The 19602-nt window shown below is 46.8% G+C and overlaps 2 protein-coding genes across 5 annotated transcripts in view; one reads left to right on the top strand and one right to left on the bottom strand.

Moving 5' to 3' along the window:
* The window catches only part of LOC142761673 (uncharacterized), a 134804-nt gene that overhangs the window by 2010 nt on the left and 113192 nt on the right, over nucleotides 1–19602 (top strand). For 3 of the 4 annotated variants that reach the window (XM_075882875.1, XM_075882876.1, XM_075882878.1), the window contains exons 3-4: nucleotides 8119–8202; nucleotides 15238–15333. In XM_075882875.1, coding sequence (XP_075738990.1) covers nucleotides 8119–8202; nucleotides 15238–15333 — 180 coding nt within the window. The remainder of the gene's footprint in view (nucleotides 1–8118; nucleotides 8203–15237; nucleotides 15334–19602) is intronic. The other variant, XM_075882877.1, reaches the window with a different exon arrangement.
* Nucleotides 435–2207, bottom strand: LOC142784483 (uncharacterized). The gene has a single exon (XM_075882872.1). The coding sequence runs from the start codon at nucleotides 2202–2204 to the stop codon at nucleotides 588–590; it is 1617 nt and encodes a 538-aa protein (XP_075738987.1). The 5' UTR covers nucleotides 2205–2207; the 3' UTR covers nucleotides 435–587.

Raw genomic sequence — 19602 nt, 5'->3', positions numbered from 1 at the left:
CCAAATGTGCTTCACACCATTCTTGTTCTAGTTACTTCAATCTCGTGGTTCGGCTCCACGGTTATTACGTGTCCTAAGTAGACAAAGTCGTTTACAAATTCAAGTGCACTATTACCTATCTCGAAGTGCTGTTCTCTTCCGAGGTTGTTGTACATTACTTTCGTTTTATGCAGATAAATTTTAAGACCTACTTTCCTGCCCTCCTTGTCTAACTCCGTAATCGTGAGTTGCAATTCGTCCAGTGAGTTACTCAGCAATGTAGTGTCATCGGCGAAGCTCAGGTTACTAAAGTACTCTCCATTAGCTCTTATCCCTAACTCTTCCCACTCTAGGCCTTTGAAAACCTCCTGTAAGCAAGTGGTAAATAGCATTGGCAAGATTGTATCCATATTTGCAGGATGTTTCAGCGCGCGAACAAAGGAAAAAGGACAGGGTAGACAGAAAGAGCGCTGACTTCCAACTAACTTTATTTCACAGAGTGGCAAGAATATATACTGCTAAAAAAGGATGATAACAGAGCATGAAGGTAAAATGCACCCTAATCTACACATCAGTAACAAAACACGTGTGACAGGTCCTCTATTGCCTCAAAGCCGAGCTAGGTAATCACGTTCAGCCTGTGATAAAGCAATCGATGATGTGCTTACACATTTATCTCCTAGCAAGTGTATTTTTTCGGCTTCAATAATTTCTCGGGTAAGCTGATCCCTGTGCCTTGCCAATATGGAGCACTGATCAAAGAGAGGTGTGCACCCACAATCTCGGCAATGAATGCCAAGATGCCCTTGTACCACATTGTGCACATTGTTTCGGTGTTCTCGGAGGCGGTCATTTATGCACCTGCCGGTTTGCCCGACATAGATGCACCCACACGTCAGTGGAATCAAGTAAACGACTCCCACTGCGCATGGGACGTAGCGTGTCCTGTGCGCGACAGAGCACGAGGCAGAATTTGCACGAGGTGCATTGACCCGTTTGCAAAGCCTCTGCAATTTTTCCGGGGCAGAAAAAACCACAAAAACGTTGGCGTCTCGAGCAATCTTTTTTAGCCTGTGTGATACGTCGTGCACGTAAGGCAGTACGACAGGCCGGCTCTTTTTGCCACTGTTTCGCTTATCCGGTTTGTCGCCTCGCTTCAAGACAGTGACCAGCTTTTCCGCCACCGAAACGAGAACATGCGCGGGGTAACCAGCTTTGGTAAGCCGCTCTACTTGTAGAGCAAAGCTGTGGTGTACCATGTGGGGGCATGACTTCTTTAAGGCATTGACAAGGCAGAGGTTAGCGATGCCCCGCTTGACCAATTTAGAGTGAGCTGAGCTGAAAGGCAGAAGAGGCTTGCCGCTCCTTGGCTCATACATCCAGCAAACATGTCGGGAGTCTAACAAAAGCTTCAAATCTAGAAACTTCAGGTTGTTATTAGTGGGTGATTCATGGGTTAGAACTAGTGGTTTCAGGCACTCCCGGAAAACAGTCAACACGTCAGAGGAAACGTTCTGAAAGTTTTGACTATCGCATTTCAACAACACTAAGTAATCATCAACAAAACGGCAAACTTTAAAAACTACAGAGTCGTCAAGCTTGTTTGACAAGACACGATCATGATGTGCTAGAAATATGTCACTAAGAATGGGTGCCAAACATGAACCAATACATATTCCACTTTCTTGCAAGTAGTTTTTGTCCTCCCATGATACAAAGGTGGCCTTCAAATAAAAACCGAGTAATTCTAATAAGCTGCTGTTGTGAATTCCAGTACGCGTTTGAAACGCTGATGATCCTAACCTGTCTATGGATTCCTCTACACATTTTAGTAGTTGGTCATGCGGCAAAGAGTAATACAAGTCCTTAATATCTACAGACATTGCCTGGAGTCCTGTGTTAGTTCGTCCAATAATGTCAATAACAGCGTCAGAGTTCTTGACCAAAAAAGGATCGTCTATTGTTATGTGTTTTAGCTTTTCCTGCAAGAAAAGTGCTACAGACTTTTGCCAGGTCCCCCTTTCTGTTACAATGACCCGCAATGGGCAGTCAATTTTGTGAGTTTTCGCAGAAAAGAACAGGTCAAGGCTAAGCTTTTTGCAACTATCTATCGCCTTCGAAAGCTTCTGAAACCCCAGGGCCCCGGTAAGAGTTTTTGCACGCTTCTTAAGCTTATCCAGACCAATCTCATCATTCTCGTTGAAAAGAGACTGCATTGCATGCATAGCTTTCACTTGAAACATTGAACGAGGAAGAACCGCAAAACCACCCTCCTTGTCAGCCGGCAGAAGTGACAAGGAATGTGCTTTTAGGTACGCGACAGTGCTTCCTGTATTGACAAATTTGTTCGAAGGCTTACTTCTCGAGAGCACCTGCACGCCTTGGGCAACACATCTATCACATTCAGAGTCAGGAGCACGACGGGCAACTTGCCTGACCAGAGTGAGGAGCTCGTGCGGTGTTCTTGAAGGTGCCACCGCGTACTTTGGTCCGAGGCATAGGGTGTGCTTAACGTTGTCGGGAAGAAAAGCATCCCCGAGGACATGCACACAGTCTTTAGCAGCTGGAGACTTCCTTGGTGTGATGGCCCGCAGGTATCTGAGCGACTGACGCCACATGAACTCGTCGTTTCGGTCTACGAGGCTTGAGAGGCTTTGTCCTCGGGGATGCTTTTCTTCCCGACAACGTTAAGCACACCCTATGCCTCGGACCAAAGTACGCGGTGGCACCTTCAAGAACACCGCACGAGCTCCTCACTCTGGTCAGGCAAGTTGCCCGTCGTGCTCCTGACTCTGAATGTGATAGATGTGTTGCCCAAGGCGTGCAGGTGCTCTCGAGAAGTAAGCCTTCGAACAAATTTGTCAATACAGGAAGCACTGTCGCGTACCTAAAAGCACATTCCTTGTCACTTCTGCCGGCTGACAAGGAGGGTGGTTTTGCGGTTCTTCCTCGTTCAATGTTTAAAGTGAAAGCTATGCATGCAATGCAGTCTCTTTTCAACGAGAATGATGAGATTGGTCTGGATAAGCTTAAGAAGCGTGCAAAAACTCTTACCGGGGCCCTGGGGTTTCAGAAGCTTTCGAAGGCGATAGATAGTTGCAAAAAGCTTAGCCTTGACCTGTTCTTTTCTGCGAAAACTCACAAAATTGACTGCCCATTGCGGGTCATTGTAACAGAAAGGGGGACCTGGCAAAAGTCTGTAGCACTTTTCTTGCAGGAAAAGCTAAAACACATAACAATAGACGATCCTTTTTTGGTCAAGAACTCTGACGCTGTTATTGACATTATTGGACGAACTAACACAGGACTCCAGGCAATGTCTGTAGATATTAAGGACTTGTATTACTCTTTGCCGCATGACCAACTACTAAAATGTGTAGAGGAATCCATAGACAGGTTAGGATCATCAGCGTTTCAAACGCGTACTGGAATTCACAACAGCAGCTTATTAGAATTACTCGGTTTTTATTTGAAGGCCACCTTTGTATCATGGGAGGACAAAAACTACTTGCAAAAAAGTGGAATATGTATTGGTTCATGTTTGGCACCCATTCTTAGTGACATATTTCTAGCACATCATGATCGTGTCTTGTCAAACAAGCTTGACGACTCTGTAGTTTTTAAAGTTTGCCGTTTTGTTGATGATTACTTAGTGTTGTTGAAATGCGATAGTCAAAACTTTCAGAACGTTTCCTCTGACGTGTTGACTGTTTTCCGGGAGTGCCTGAAACCACTAGTTCTAACCCATGAATCACCCACTAATAACAACCTGAAGTTTCTAGATTTGAAGCTTTTGTTAGACTCCCGACATGTTTGCTGGATGTATGAGCCAAGGAGCGGCAAGCCTCTTCTGCCTTTCAGCTCAGCTCACTCTAAATTGGTCAAGCGGGGCATCGCTAACCTCTGCCTTGTCAATGCCTTAAAGAAGTCATGCCCCCACATGGTACACCACAGCTTTGCTCTACAAGTAGAGCGGCTTACCAAAGCTGGTTACCCCGCGCATGTTCTCGTTTCGGTGGCGGAAAAGCTGGTCACTGTCTTGAAGCGAGGCGACAAACCGGATAAGCGAAACAGTGGCAAAAAGAGCCGGCCTGTCGTACTGCCTTACGTGCACGACGTATCACACAGGCTAAAAAAGATTGCTCGAGACGCCAACGTTTTTGTGGTTTTTTCTGCCCCGGAAAAATTGCAGAGGCTTTGCAAACGGGTCAATGCACCTCGTGCAAATTCTGCCTCGTGCTCTGTCGCGCACAGGACACGCTACGTCCCATGCGCAGTGGGAGTCGTTTACTTGATTCCACTGACGTGTGGGTGCATCTATGTCGGGCAAACCGGCAGGTGCATAAATGACCGCCTCCGAGAACACCGAAACAATGTGCACAATGTGGTACAAGGGCATCTTGGCATTCATTGCCGAGATTGTGGGTGCACACCTCTCTTTGATCAGTGCTCCATATTGGCAAGGCACAGGGATCAGCTTACCCGAGAAATTATTGAAGCCGAAAAAATACACTTGCTAGGAGATAAATGTGTAAGCACATCATCGATTGCTTTATCACAGGCTGAACGTGATTACCTAGCTCGGCTTTGAGGCAATAGAGGACCTGTCACACGTGTTTTGTTACTGATGTGTAGATTAGGGTGCATTTTACCTTCATGCTTTGTTATCATCCTTTTTTAGCAGTATATATTCTTGCCACTCTGTGAAATAAAGTTAGTTGGAAGTCAGCGCTCTTTCTGTCTACCCTGTCCTTTTTCCTTTGTTCGCGCGCTGAAACATCCTGCAAATATGACTACGCACCAACTAGCCCAAGTTTCCACTCTTGTAAGATTGTATCCCCCTGCCTTACGCCCTTCTTGATTGGTATTTTGTTGCTTTCTTTATGGAGAACTGTGGTCGCAGTTGATTCCCTGCACATTTCTTGCAGGATGTTTATATATGCTTCATCGACGCCCTGATTCAGTAGTGTCTGCATGACTGCTGATATTTCTACGCAATCAAATGCCTTTTAATCTATGAAGGCTATGTATAGTGGTTGGTTGTGTTCTGAGCATGCCCAGAATAGAAAGATATATAGCACTTCAAAGATGAATTTCAAGGGAGTTGTAAGTCATTCAAATTCCCCCCCCCCCCCCCCCATCCGGTTTACCCCACTGCAGCTGGCAATGCAAATACATTGAAGCTAGTATAAAAAAATTCTCACCTTAACAAACAAGCTGAATCCAACGTTAGCCTTTTTTGTCCGCGGTGGAGCAGTAGTTATGGTGCTCGGCTGCTGACCTGAAGGTCACGGGTTTAGTCGTCGCCATGACTGTTGAATTTTGCTGAAGGTGAAATAGTAAAAGCCTGTGTACAGTGCAATGTCAGGGCACGGTAAAGAATCCCGGGCAGTGGAAATTTCCAGAGTGCTTCACAACAGTGTGTCTCATCATGGCTTTGGGACGTGAGGCTCTACATATTAATAATATCAAGTTCTCTGCACGACCTTCAAACTTTCTTCTTAGTGAATAACTGTAAATGCTATGGCAGCTCACAGCACGGCATCTTGAGTTGTCAAAGTGCGAAACCATGACTTACCACAAGAAAATCTTCACTGTGCAAAATGCGATCAAGTATGCAAACTTAATGGTGCAAATACTGCTTCTGGTTGTTGTGTCCAAAGCTGCTGCGGCTATAGGTGCCCTTATTGGCTGAGTGCTTTAGGCGCAGTGCACCCAGTCCTATTATGTCGTACTACACTGAATCGGTTCGTTAAAGTCGCTCACTTCTGCTAGAACACATTTTAGCCATTCTGGACCATCAGCCGTAAAAGTTATCATCTGAAAATTTTTATGACATTTCGCGACTTTTGTGCTCGGCGCCGTACAACCAAGGCCAGTAGCCCACATGTCAGTGTTCATGCTCATGGTCTTGTGAGCACTTTCTACTGTGTACTGTGCGATGGTAGTGCACTTTAAAGAACACCAGATGATGGAACTTTCCAGAGCCCTTCACTGCGGCGTCTCTCACAATCATAAGTAGCCCACGTGTCAGTGTCCATGCTCATGGTCTTGTGAACACTTTCTACTGTGTACTGTGCGATGGTAGTGCACTTTAAAGAACACCAGATGATGGAACTTTCCAGAGCCCTTCACAGCGGCGTCTCTCACAATCATATTGTGGTTTTGGGACTCCAAATATTTCGATGAAAAGCTGTGCGACAAAGAAGGGGTTATTTTCTGCGACGGTGCACAAGCATCGCATGCGCCGCTTTCATCGACAACATTTTCTAAAGTCAGGACAAAGCGTGAAGTAGCAGTTCAAGGTAAAGGAATTGTCAAGCAAATACTGCCATCTGCAAAGCTACACATGAAGTAGCCTAAAAATGAGCAAGTCTCATTCAAAACACTCATGAATAAATAATTATCTGAATGGGACGAGCCACATTTACCGAAAATGGCTTAGTACTCTTTGACAAGGAACAGCTGTACTTATTCAAAAAAGTTAAGAGGTTAAGCTCTATTCTTTTGTCAGAAGAGAAAAATGGGCATGTTGGTTTGGGGGAAGTATAGTGCATAAAGCGCAGACTAGTTAGACACAAGTGACGGCACAAGCAGACATCCATTTTCTGTTCGTTTGCCTGCATCTCACTTGTTCACGTTCTTCATTCTTCAATTAAAATGCAGCAAAGTCTCATTATTGTGACACCTAATTTAGCTAATCTGGTAATTACAATTAGTCCTCTGGTCTTAGCCATCACATGCACTTGTGATAAAGTCCCCTGACGCAGCTAAGAAGACAACGAAGTGGTGGCAAAAACGCGCACGCACATGCATTCATCTACAGTATCTACTCGCTGCACATTTGCTCAAGTCGCGCGCAAAAGAAGAAAGAAGTGGCCACGTTGGCTGAGCAGACGGAGCCAGAAGCTTGAGAGAGGAAGGCGCATTGGCCTGGCCGGAGGTCCATGTTCGGGAGGACAACATTGCCGGAGGCACCTCATCGAATGTAAACGCCCGAAGGACTTCGTACGCGGCATGTCGTCTGCTCCGGTGCCCAGCGGGCGCGGACCCTGCAACAACCTTCCTGGCTCTTCTCGTCCAGCAGCATCGCCACGACTGCTTCGTGGAGCCCCAAACACGCAAGGGCACCGGCTTTGTGAACTCCTTCTAAAGACGCTTCTTGTGTTCCTTGTATTTCCATGCTTCGTGTTTTTGTTGTTTGTGCCTTCTTGCATTGGAATATATGTTTGTGTGCCGTGCAAGTTGCGTCCACTTTCTTGCTGCCCTAGTCATTGTCTCTAACACCACTCAGAAGCCGGCTCCCCGAAACTCATTTCATAACAATGGTGTCCGCTACAGCACACATTGGCCCGCTGTAATGGTTATGCACTGCACACAATATCACATGCGAGTGAACATGCAGTGGAAATGGCACTCTATGAAGCACTGACGCATACAGGTGACCAGCCGCTGATATACAGATCCACACTGGTCAGTATTATATCAAACTGTTCACACCAACCACCCTGTGCGTTCAAGCCATGCAAAAGTCAGTGGACCATACAACACAAATGAGTTAAAGGTTAATGCGGTATAATGTGTCAAATTCGTTGGTATCACCACAATTGATGTCAATTTTAACAATACTGTTTGTTGGCCTAGTTGGTGCTTGCTTAATGATATGCTTTGGCCGCAAATATCATAAACTCAAGTAAAGGAACACTTAACAACAAGCACAAGCTTGTCGTTGTGCTTGGGCTTGTCGACAAGCCGATTGTGCTTGTTGTCGAGTGTTCCTATGCTTGTGTTTGTGTTATTTGTGACCGAAGCATGTCATTATTGGTTCAATTTACTTTGCAGAAGATTGTCAACAACATCAGGTTACATTTCACTATAATTTGGATGCCGCACAGGTCTGAACAATAAAGATAAGCCAATTTCTTTCGTACCCTGAGCCTAAGCTAAAATCTGCCATAAAATGAATTCACTTTTATTGTGTCTCACAAACGTTCTGTGAGCATTATTGCTCCATGTAGCACGGCCCTAAAGCGCCAGGCTGCAGCGAACTCACTGGCTCTGGCTCGCTGAAGTCATCTGGCTCTGAGCTCGCTGAAGTCATTGGTGAGATGGTTCTTTCATGACTAACTTTCTTTGCAGGAGCAGTTTCAATCGTCGACAGAGATCCGCCTGTGGCTGCCGCAGATTCAGAAGGAAATTGAAGTCTGCCTTCAGCGATCTCAGGTGACAGTGTTTGGCCCACACAATCATCAACCGTGAAAACCATCCAATGCTCAGGTGGAAAGCTCTTGGCAACAATCATGGCGTTTGCAAGTAGTATTTATTAATTTATTTAGTTCATTATCCTTAGTGTTAATAGGTATTATAGTTGGGTAGAGTATTGTGTAGAGTTCAGTGTAATGGAAAAAAGGGGATGCACTATCAGCCACCCAACTTATCGAGTGCAGTCAATATTTATTCAATGAATCCCAAAAACGTAGTATATCATTGGAAAAACTTAAACCTGGTCATTCTAACGAGAACAGAAAACATATTTGAAATTATAAAGGCAGTATTTGAATAGGTTTAGTTTTGCCCTGACATTATTAAAAAAAAGACATTCCAAGACTTCAAGTTTACATCAGTCTTTTATGTGCTTTGCCATATCTTTAACCCGTGATGTGCCCCGCAGAGGCGTCTGTCAGCAGGTGTTTGGTAAGTGGCATCACCGCGGGCCCATGCCATTATGTGGGGGGAAGGGGTATATCCCTCTCGTGCCTCCCTGTGTCCTGGGAGAAGGGAATGGAATCATGAAAGTCAAGCAGACGCTGAGTGATTTTAAGCACCCCTTTCCCCCTCCGGCTTCACATAGAAAACATCCTGGGCTGACCCACCCACGCAAAATTAGTGGTTGCGCTTTTGTAGGCAGCTTGAATAAACCACATGCCAATAGCCAATATTGGCTTATGTGCATTGTGTTGTAGGGCGGTGTATGGCTGGCGTTTGCATGAATATTTGAGCATCCCCATGCTGGGCTCTTTGATGGCTAGCCATCATTGCTGCTGAATCTATTTTTTATTTCATGCATAGAGCATTCCTTTGCGTAATAAAAAAATCGTGCCACTGCAAAGTGTATGTGCACAGAATCGCTCACTTTTCTGAGCCAATCAAAAGAAGCATTCCCCTACTACCACGTTGAACACTGTGAGAAGGGTGGCCAACAAAGTAGGACCATGTCACGTTTCAGAGTTGCCAGAATTCGAACACTTTAGCTCATCGGAGTAATTAAAATAGCTAGTCGAGACCTTCTAGAACTCAGTGATAAGGTACAGTTTAAGAAACAAAATAATGTCGTACATTTTGGTGACATTGCCATCATCGTAACAGTGCATACATCCATGAACTCTGAATGTGGAGTTGTATGAGACACAAATTGTAGCGTTTGTAACACACTGAGCACTCCGAAAAGAACGACACACACAAAGTTCCACGCCCCACTTACCCATGGTTGTAGCAAAGGTGCTCACATTGTCACGGTGTCGTGACGTGGCTGAAGGCAGGAGACTAGATGATCAGATCAAACTGTTTCTTTGGGCGAACCTATGCCCGCTAAACGAACAGTAGGGTTATGGTAGCACACTTGCACTGATAGCGACGTATGCTGCGTCGGCCGTCGATCAACTGACAAACGGCAAAGCGTGTCGGTATTTATACACTTGCCATCGAATATTCTAGCGTTATTGCTAGCGGCGACGTAGGTTCCAGAATAGTATGTAATGTTCAGGAAGTGGGCATAATCTTAACAAAACGATCTACTACAGCTTTGAAGCTGTCCGAACATCGTAGGTGCAGTTTGCGCTGAGCCTAGTGTAAAGGGGTGATAATAAAACTTGAGGAAAGGAACATGGCGTTGCCCCCTTCTGAAAAAGGCATTGTCCCGATGCTTAAACAAAAGACGAAGGTACAATAATAAAGACAATAAATAATAAGTACAAGCGATAAAGCACAGCAACAACAACACAATTCAGTCCTCAGGTTCGCGCATGAAATGGCTTGAGGTGCACGACATGGACGACTTCTGGTCGAGCACGGCGCCATTGAAAGTTCGCGATGCCGTCGGGAACAACCTTGTAGTCAAGTGGGCTGAGACGTCGAACTACTCTGTGCGGTCCAAAGGACTGTCACAGAAATTTTTCACTAAGCCCAAGTCGGTGTATCGGCGTCCATACCCAGGCACGGTCCTCGGGCTGGTACTCCACGAAGCTTCGTCGAAGATTGTAACGGCGACTGTCGATTGCCGGCTGATTCTTGATGCGCAGGTGGGCAATTCAGCGCGCTGAAGGTAGCCGGTGACGTCGAGGTTCTTTTCATCAGCGACGTTTGGAAAGATAGCGTCGTTGCCAGGCTCCTTCCATAGACCAATTTGTATGGCGTGATCTGCGTCGTTTCTCGGACGGTCGTATTGTACGTAAAGGTCACGTACGGGAGGATTTCATTCCACGTCTTGCGTTCGACATCGACGTACATGGCCAGCATATCAGCGATGGTCTTATCTAGATGTTCTGTGAGGCCGTTGGTCTGTGGATGGTAGGCAGTGGTCCGACGGTCACTTGTCTGGCTATGCCTCAGGATCGCCTGAGTCGTGTCCACCGTAAAGGCTGTACCTCTATCAGTAATGAGGACTTGTGGAGCTCCGTAAAGCAGACCAATGTTCTCGATGAAGAACCTTGCTACCTAGGAGGCACTGCCTTTAGGCAGGGTCTTTGTCTTCTCGGCGTAGCGTGTGAGGTAGTTAGTAGCTTCCCGAAATTCGACGTCGGGAACGGCCCCAGTAAGTCGATGCCGATTTGCTAGAACGTTCGGCGAGGTGGCTCGATGGACTGGAGAAGTCCAGCTGACCTAGTCGGCGGTGTCTTTTGTCGCCGACAGTCGCGGCAAGTCCTGACGTAACGAGTGACGTCGGCAGCATATTGTGGCCTGTGGTACTTTTCTTGTATTCTTGCGAGCGTACGGGAAACACCAAGGAGTCCTGCCGTCAGGTCGTCGTATAGAGCTTCAAGTACTTCAGGTCTCATTGCTGAAGGAACCACGAGAAGGTAGTCGGCTTAAAGGGGCGAGACGTTCTTCTTTAAGAGAACTGTTTCGGAAGAACGACTCTTGTCCTCTCTTGAAAATATTTGGAACAGTCGTGCTGCTACCCTCAAGGTATTCCACAAGGCTTGTGAGTTCCGCGTCAGCTCACTGTTGCTCAGTGAAGTCGTCTGCGCTTATTGTTCCTAAGAAGCTGTCCTCATTCAGGCCGTCGGGCAGCGGTGGTTCGACGGGGGCACGAGATGGGCAGTCGACGTCAGAGTGTTTCTTTCCACACTTGTAAACAATGGTCACGTCGAATTCTTAGAAGTCTTAGGCTCTACCGTGCGAGGCAATCCGAAAGGTCTCTCAAGTTAGATAGCCAACACGTCAGGTTTAGTGACATTGCTTAGCCGTCGGTAGTCAACACAAAAAGAGATTGTGCCGTCTTTCTTTCTGACAAGGACTACGAGAGACGTTCACAGATTTGATGAGCGCGATATGATACCATGCTTAAGCATGTCATCAACTTGCTTAGTGATTCCTGCGCATTCAAAGGCAAAGACTCTACGCGGGCGATGCTGAACAGAAAATTCAGTTGATCTTGTGCTGCACCAAAGCAGTGTGGCTGAGCTCACTGGATGACATGGTCAGGCAGTCACGGTGTTTTCGGAGAAGTGCTTGAAATTCAGCCTTCCGTTTTAAGTTAAGTTCGGGCCGAAGTGCGATTCATTCCAGTCTAAGGGCGATGCAGTTGGTGGTGAAGATGCTGTTAGTCTCCATGTCCTCTATAAAGCATTGCATTTCACTGTTTCAATTAAGGCGAAAGTGAATGTGAAAAAAGCTTTTAAATAAATGCTGACGGGGGGTTTATACGGAGCGGTTGTATATTTTGTGGGACGAGAACTGCGGTGAAACACCATTTCAAAGTTGATTTCGGAAAAAAACAAGTTATTGGTTACCTGAAATTATTTACGGAAAAATATAAATAAATTGTCCTGAGTATTACTTTCAAAAAGGTAATCGATGATTTCTTAGTTACGTACAAGAAAATTTGATGGATTACGAGTAATCATTTTCGTGTAATTAGGCTTGTGCAAATATTTGAATGCTTCGAACATTCGAACGAATAGTAGAGTATTTGAATTTGCTTTGGTTTAAATTTAAATTATTGAAAATTCCTAAGCATTCGCATAGGTGTATATTAGTCCGCATGTAACGAGGACTGTGCGCCGCTGCCGAAGTCTCGAAAAGGACCACGCCGCCGCCGCCGTGCAATAATTGCCACGCGTCACCGTTAGCCTTATTTTAACCCGAGCAGGAAATGTGGGCATAAAATACATCACTTCAACTTATTTTCTGTAGCTTTGTAAGATATTGAAAGCAGCGTTAGTGGTTTCTTGCCTACTTATTTGTGTCTGTGTTTGTATACAGTGGCTGGCCCTAAAATAGCTTCTGACGGTACACGGTCGAGCGCGTTATTCTCCTATTTGTTTTTGCTATTTGTCATGCCAAGACGGTGATTCGCGATTCGGGCACATACTCTCGAATCAATGGCGTAGCTAAGGAGGGGGTTCAAACTCTTCCCGAAATTTTTGAACTCTTTCTCCCCCCCCCCACCACTTACGCACCTTTTTTTTTTTGTCTCTTCGCGCTGACATGATTTAAATATTAAGCGGTGCTGCTGTCACAATATTGTTACGCACGAGGAGGACCAGGACGTATACGGCTGAAGGGGCCGTTTATTTCGGTCGCGATGAGAAGCACCGGAGCGGCCAACAGGTTGACGATCGCAGTGTCGTGTCTTCTTTCTTTCTCCAGCTTGGGGCAGCCAGCATGTTCACCCATCTTCGTTTTCTTCCCAGGCATGCGCAACATTCCTCCCATCGCAGACGAAGCCCGCCGGGCGAGGTAATTGATTCACTTTAGTGTGTACAACTTCAGTCGAGCGACATGGACTGCTTGGGTTTTAGCGGCTCTTCTACCACTTCTCGTGAAGCGAGCTATTGTGTACCTGACTTCAGTGATTTTGTTGAGAACAACAAACGGTCCGTCATACGTGGCCAAAAACTTTTGGCATAACCCGCGTCTTCGTACCGGAGTCCAGAGCCACACTAAGTCGCCTGGATGGTAAGTTACAGGCCGGTGGCGGACGTCGTAGCGTGCCTTCGATTTTTCCTGTGATGCCAAAGTGCGTAGACGAGCAATACGACTTGCCTCTTCTTCAAGGCAAAGGATTTCAGCGACTGAGAGGTTCTCGTGCGCCGAGAATGGCAAAACTGTGTCGAGTGTGCGCTGTGGCGGTCGTGCGTACATCAAGAAAAAGGGGCTATAGCCTGTTGTCTCGTGCTTGGCGGTGTTGAACGCGTACGTTATAAATGGTAGCACGTAATCCCAGTTCTTGTGGTCGGATTCCGCATGCATAGAGAGCATGTTTACAATTGTTTGGTTGGTGCGCTCCGTGAGCCCATTTGTTTGCGGATGGTATGGCGGCGAGTGACGAAGGCGAGACTCGCTCAATCGAAGCAGCTCTTCTACTATATCTGCCGTAAATTGTCGTTCGCTGTCACTGATGATCACGTGAGGTGGACCATGTCGGAGGATAACGTGCTGCAGCAGGAACACAGAGACGTCACTGGCAGTTTATTTATTTATTTATTTATTAGAATACCCTCAGGGCCCGTAGGGCATTACAGTTGCGGTTGGTATGGCCGCCGTCTCGCAGTAACGCGTGAGGTAATCAACGCATGCAATTATCCAGCAATTGCCCTTAGCCGACTTTGGAAAAGGGCACACGAGGTCAATGCCCAGTTGTTGGAAAGGTGTGCTTGGAGGTGGTAAGGGCTGTAGAAAACCAGCCGGAGCAGTAGATGGGCGTTTGTGGCGTTGACACTGCGTGCAGCTGGCCACATACACCTCGACTGACTGTCGCATTCCCAGCCAATAAAAGCGTTCCTTAGCACGGTAAAGCGTCCGCGCAGAACCTAAATGTCCGGACGTAGGATCGTCGTGCATAGCACTTAAAATCGCTGTCCGAAGGCTTTCCGGCACTACCAGGAGGAAACGTGCGCCAGTGCTGGAAAAGTTCTTCTTATACAGGAGTCCGTCGCGTAAACAGAAATGGCATGCCGTAGGAGCTGTGCAGAGCGATGATAGTCTGGTGTCCTTTCGCTGTTCATCTTTGAAAGTACTGAGGTCGGGAAACTTTGGTGACACAGAAGCTACGAGGTGGTCGAGGTCATCAGCGTCACACTCTGTAGAGCTCGGGGGCATGCGCGAAAGGCAATCTGCGTCGGCGTGTCGTGGACCACTTTTGTACGAGACATAAAAGTTATACTCTTGGAGCCGAAGTGCCCAGCGCGCTAGGCGGCCGCAAGGGTCCCGAAGGTTGACGAGCCAACACAATGAGTGGTGATTGGTGACGACTGTAAAAGGGCGTCCATATATGTAAGACCGTAACCGCTGAATCGCAAATACTACTGCGAGGCATTCTTGTTCTGTGACAGTGTAATTCTGCTCGGGCCTGCTCAAGACTTGCGTATGCGATCACATGCTCGCAATTAGTATCATAACGTTGAACTAGGACGGAACCAATTCCTATGCCGCTGGCATCCGTGTGCAGTTCTATTGGAGCTGATGGATTGAAGTGTTGTAGAACAGGGCGCGACGTCAGGAGGAACTTCAGTTGACGAAAAGAGGAGTCGCATTCCGGAGTCCACTCGTAGGGAATATTCTTCCGTAGCAAACATGTTAGCGGATGCGCAACATCGGCAAATTTAGGTATAAAGCGACGAAAATAGAAGCAAAGCCCAAGAAAACTGCGTAGCTCCTTAACTGAGCGCGGCGCACTGAATGTTTCAACAGCTGCTGTCTTCTGGGGATCTGGACGGATGCCATCCTGATCGACTAGGTGTCCGAGAACAAGGGTTTGTCGGTCTCCGAAGTGGCATTTCCTTGAGTTAAGAACCAGGCCAGCGTTTCTTATGCAAGTCAGTACAGTATCCAGACGGGAATTGTGTTCACTGAAGGTGCGGCCAAAAATGACGACGTTGTCGAGAAAGCACATGCAAATGCGCCACTTCAAGCCACTAAGAACAGTGTCCATAAATCGCTCGAACGTCGCCGGTGCGTTGCACAATCCAAATGGCATCACGTTGAATTCGAAAGGGCCGTCAGGGGTTACAAAGGCTGTCTTTTCTTTATCTTCAGGATGCATGGGAATTTGCCAGTAGCCCGATCTTAAGTCTACAGAGGAAAAGTAAGAAGCCGAATGTAGACAGTCTATGGCATCATCAATGTGTGGAAGTGAGTACATGTCTTTTTTTGTTATAGCATTCAATCGGCTTTAATCGACGCAAAATCTCCAGGATCCGTCTTTTTAACGAGAATTACTGGGGTTGCCCATGGACTCGCTGACTCTTGAATGACTATGTTTTGAATCATTTTGTTCACCTGCTCATTAATTATTCGCCGCTCGGCAAAACACGGTATGGCTTTTGTCTAATCGGATTGGCCAAACCAGTGTTGATGGTGTGACATGTCCGAGAAGAAGGGATCAAGGGCGCTTGGTCTTTTTGCGCAAAGTCGAATGCAGAAACGTGCTTCGAAAGTACATTCACCAATGTTCGGCGTTCACTTGTGGTCAGTGACTTATTAACCATTGACAAAAGGGCCGTTTCCAAGCTGCGACTACGATGCTCTTCCGGCGCATCTCTAAGCTCGGTCACCAGTAAGGCCTCGTGTTGCCCACAGACAACGGCTAACTTCAGACCATCTGGTAATACCAGATGGCTTCCTGGGCGCTTTTACAGTGAATGTCTACACATGGGAAAATGTGTCGCGGTGTTTGTCAGAGTTTTGACACTGTGAGATTTTGGGCCGGAATCACGACTGCGAGCGTTGTAAGTTGGCTCGGCGACGAGAATATTGGTGCAGCGGTTAGAGTGTACTGAGCGATAGTCATACGAGTTCCCGCTGGGACAGATCTCACCGGAGTCACTCACTACGATAATTTTCACTAGACAGCTATTCGTTTTAATGGTAAAAGCCACGCACAGTTCCGAGGTCTGATTGACCACGTTCAAGCATATGACAGTGTGACTCTTCGTACGTGGGCCGAGATATACTCAAGCCACAGAATAACATTTCTATTGAACCTTTGCATGTTCGCTAACATGTTAACACACACATGCGCGCGGGGCAGAATATTGGTCTTGTTCACCTAACTTCACTTGTGTTCAAGTGTACAACACATTGATACATATATTTACTATTCCCTGACGGCTAAAGACTCCCGAATGTCTAATGATGAAGGTGCTAAACAAACATTCAGGGTAATCATAATCTAAAAAAAGCCTACTAACATACTCATCATGCAACTTAAGCGCATAAATAAAAATTGGTATCCATGAACCTGATTGATTGATTGACATGTGTGGTTTAATGTCGCAAAACCACCATATGATTACGAGAGACACCATAGTTACAGGTTCCGAGAATTTCGACCATCTGGTGTTCTTTACGTGCACATAAGTCTGAGCATACGGGCTTACAGCATTTTCGCCTCCTCCGAAAATGCAGCCCCCACAGCCGGGATTTATTCACGCGACCTCGAGATCAAAAGGAATGCTGTGTGGGCAGCTGTAGTGTAGTGAACACAAGTTTGAATGTTCAGCAGTGTAGTAAACAGCGCTAGAATAAAAAGGATAACGCTGAAAAACTATACGACAAATTGTATATGTATATACATATATATGTGTGTGTGTGACGAACCACACGAGAACGGTGTGGTGGAATGGTAGAGAAGGAGGAAGACGAAGACAAATAAATGGTTCATCGTACAGCCATCACGCCTCCTGCGTCACACTAGTCGACAGGATCATGGTGCCCTTTATCATGGCCACATCCAAGAAAGTCATCAACATCCCGAAGTACTCGGGAGCATCTACGGACGTCCCCTTTGACAAGTGGCTCCGGCTCTTTGAGGTGAAGACTGCGGCCGCAGCATGGACGGAGCGAGACAAGCTGTGCTACTTCTCCGATTACTTTGAAGGTGAGGCTTTCCGATGGTTTCTCACCGAGGTTTTCGACACAGACGCGTCTTGGGAGAGCTTATGTGAACTCTTGAAGGGACGCTTTACCAGCGGCGACGCGGATCCTTTTCGCCAATTCATTCATTGCCGGTTGCGAACAGGCCAGAGCTTGAAGGAATACTATAATGAAAAAATGTCTCTCGGATGCCTCGCCGACCTAAAGGACATGCACCTTATATCAGGGCTCATCGACGGCCTTCCTGCGCATATGGAGATGGCGCTTGCTGGGCTTACCTCGTCTACACCAGAGGCATGGCTTACAGCTCCACTTCGTGTAGAGTCAACCATGCAGAGAATGAAGTTACATCGCTTTCCACCAGCTCGGAATACACAAATTAACGTAACAAGTGACAGAACTAGTAATTCCCGAGTACGAACACCCGTGCGTGAGTGCAAACACTGCGCAATGGATGGCTTACCCCGACAGATGCACTGGCATAATGAATGCCCACGACGCGCAAGCATTTCCGCCCTCTCCACCAACCAGGGAAACGAGGAGGGCGACCCAGAGTTCATGTAATTCAGTTTGATGCCCTCATTAACGGGTACCCTGTCAGCGCTACACTTGATACCAGAGCTACGATTACCTGTATCAACGAAGCAGTGCTGAAGGCACTTCACCTGCAAATAATGAGGAATTCATGCATCTCAGTTCAACAAGTCACATCATCTACCAAAACTTTGGGTCGCGTTAATCTAAAGGTACAGATAGGAAAAGTGACAAGAGAAATTCAGGCTCATGTTCTACAAGGCATGAAGAACAACTTACTTCTTGGCTTGGATAGTGCTTGCCTCTTTAACTTGTCGCTGGACCTTGACACTATGACTCTACGCCAAGGGAAAGACATCCTCCATTCTCGTACACAGAACCAAACCACGGTTAACAAGGGCGCGTCTTTGCAAGGTGTTGAAGTTTGTGATGTACTACATCTAAATAAAACTCAACAGTTGGCATTGAAGCAGCTTATCCACAAGTACGATGACATTTTTTCCAAGTCACAGACAGACATTGGGTGCATCAACGGCGAAATGCATCGCATTCATCTCAACAACAATGTTCCCATTCGTAGAGCTCCCTATCAATGCTCAGAAACTGATAGCGTTGAAATGGACAGACAGATCAATGAGCTTCTCAAGCAAGGTGTCATACGACTATCTACCTCCCCATACGCTGCGCCAGCACTTCTGGCAGAGAAAAAAGGGGAAGGACGCACGCGCTTCTGCATCGACTACCGCAAGCTGAACGAGTTGACGGTGCCTGATTATCAGCCCATCCCTCGCATCGATGACGTTCTCGATTCTCTGGGGAAATCTACATACTTCTCGACATTAGACGTAACGTCAGGTTACTGGCACGTGAAGATTCACCCTGATGACATTCCGAAAACGGCGTTTGTCACACGTACCGGTCACTACGAGTGGCTCGTCATGCCTTTTGGCCTTCGGAATGCTCTGGCCACCTTCGAACGGGCTGTCAAATTCGTATTGGCCAAAACACCGTTTGCAGAACGTCACGAATTACTTCGATGACATTGTTGTCTACTCTGACACGTTTTCAGACCATCTGAGGCATCTGGAGGGCGTTTTGAAAGCTTTCAAAAGCGAAGGCGTCAAGCTGAAATTAAAGAAATGTCAATTCGCTCGGACCTCCATTGAGTACCTGGGACACAAAGTTTCACATGGCACCGTCACTCCAAAGCAAAGCAACGTGGACGCAATCTTACGGTTTCCGACACCATCACGCCCTAAAGAGTTGCAGCGTTTTCTCGGCACTGTCAATGTTTACCGGCGATACATCGACCACTTCAGTCAAATCGCTCACCCACTGACGCGCCTGCTCAGCAAAGACGCCACCTGGAACTGGGATGCGGAGTGTGAACTGGCTTTCACTCAGCTCAAGAAATGCGTGACAGAAGAGCCAATCCTTAACATCTACGATGCCACTAAGCCTTGTGTGCTATACTGCAATGCATCCAACAGAGGTATAGGCGCCGTCTTGAAGCAGGCTGATGATGAAGGTAGAGAGCACCCAATCGCATACTATTCACGGAAGTTACTAAAACACGAAATTAATTACCCCATCACAGAACTCGAATGTTTGGCAATTATTGATGCCATCGATAAATGGCACTGCTATCTACACGGGAAACCTTTCACTGTGATCACAGATCACGCAGCGTTGCAATGGCTTAAAAGCATCAAGAATCCCCGAGGCCGACTTTTCCGGTGGTCCTTGAAACTCTCCATGTACGACGTGAACATCAAACACCAAAAGGGCATTGACAACATTGAAGCTGATGCACTATCTCGAAGCCCGGTAGTTCAACTCCTATCTGCTGAGCAACTGCAGGAGCATGACAACGACAAGCCACCCGGAAAGCATACCATTGAGAATGGACGGAGTATAGTGACACGCAGGGGAATACGAAAAGTCTATGTGCCTTTTGCCCTCCGGTCTTCTCTTCTCCAAAAAGCTCATGAC

This window comes from Rhipicephalus microplus, unplaced genomic scaffold (assembly GCF_043290135.1).
Source record: "Rhipicephalus microplus isolate Deutch F79 unplaced genomic scaffold, USDA_Rmic scaffold_14, whole genome shotgun sequence".
NCBI classification, from domain to species: Eukaryota; Metazoa; Arthropoda; class Arachnida; order Ixodida; family Ixodidae; genus Rhipicephalus; species Rhipicephalus microplus.
Note: the sequence above shows the minus strand (reverse complement) of the source record. Positions and strands in the feature narration are given on the sequence as shown.

Excerpts from the sequence above, each read along its gene's own strand:
- LOC142784483 (XM_075882872.1), bottom strand. The coding sequence starts at position 2,204 with ATGCATGCAATGCAGTCTCTTTTCAACGAGAATGATGAGATTGGTCTG.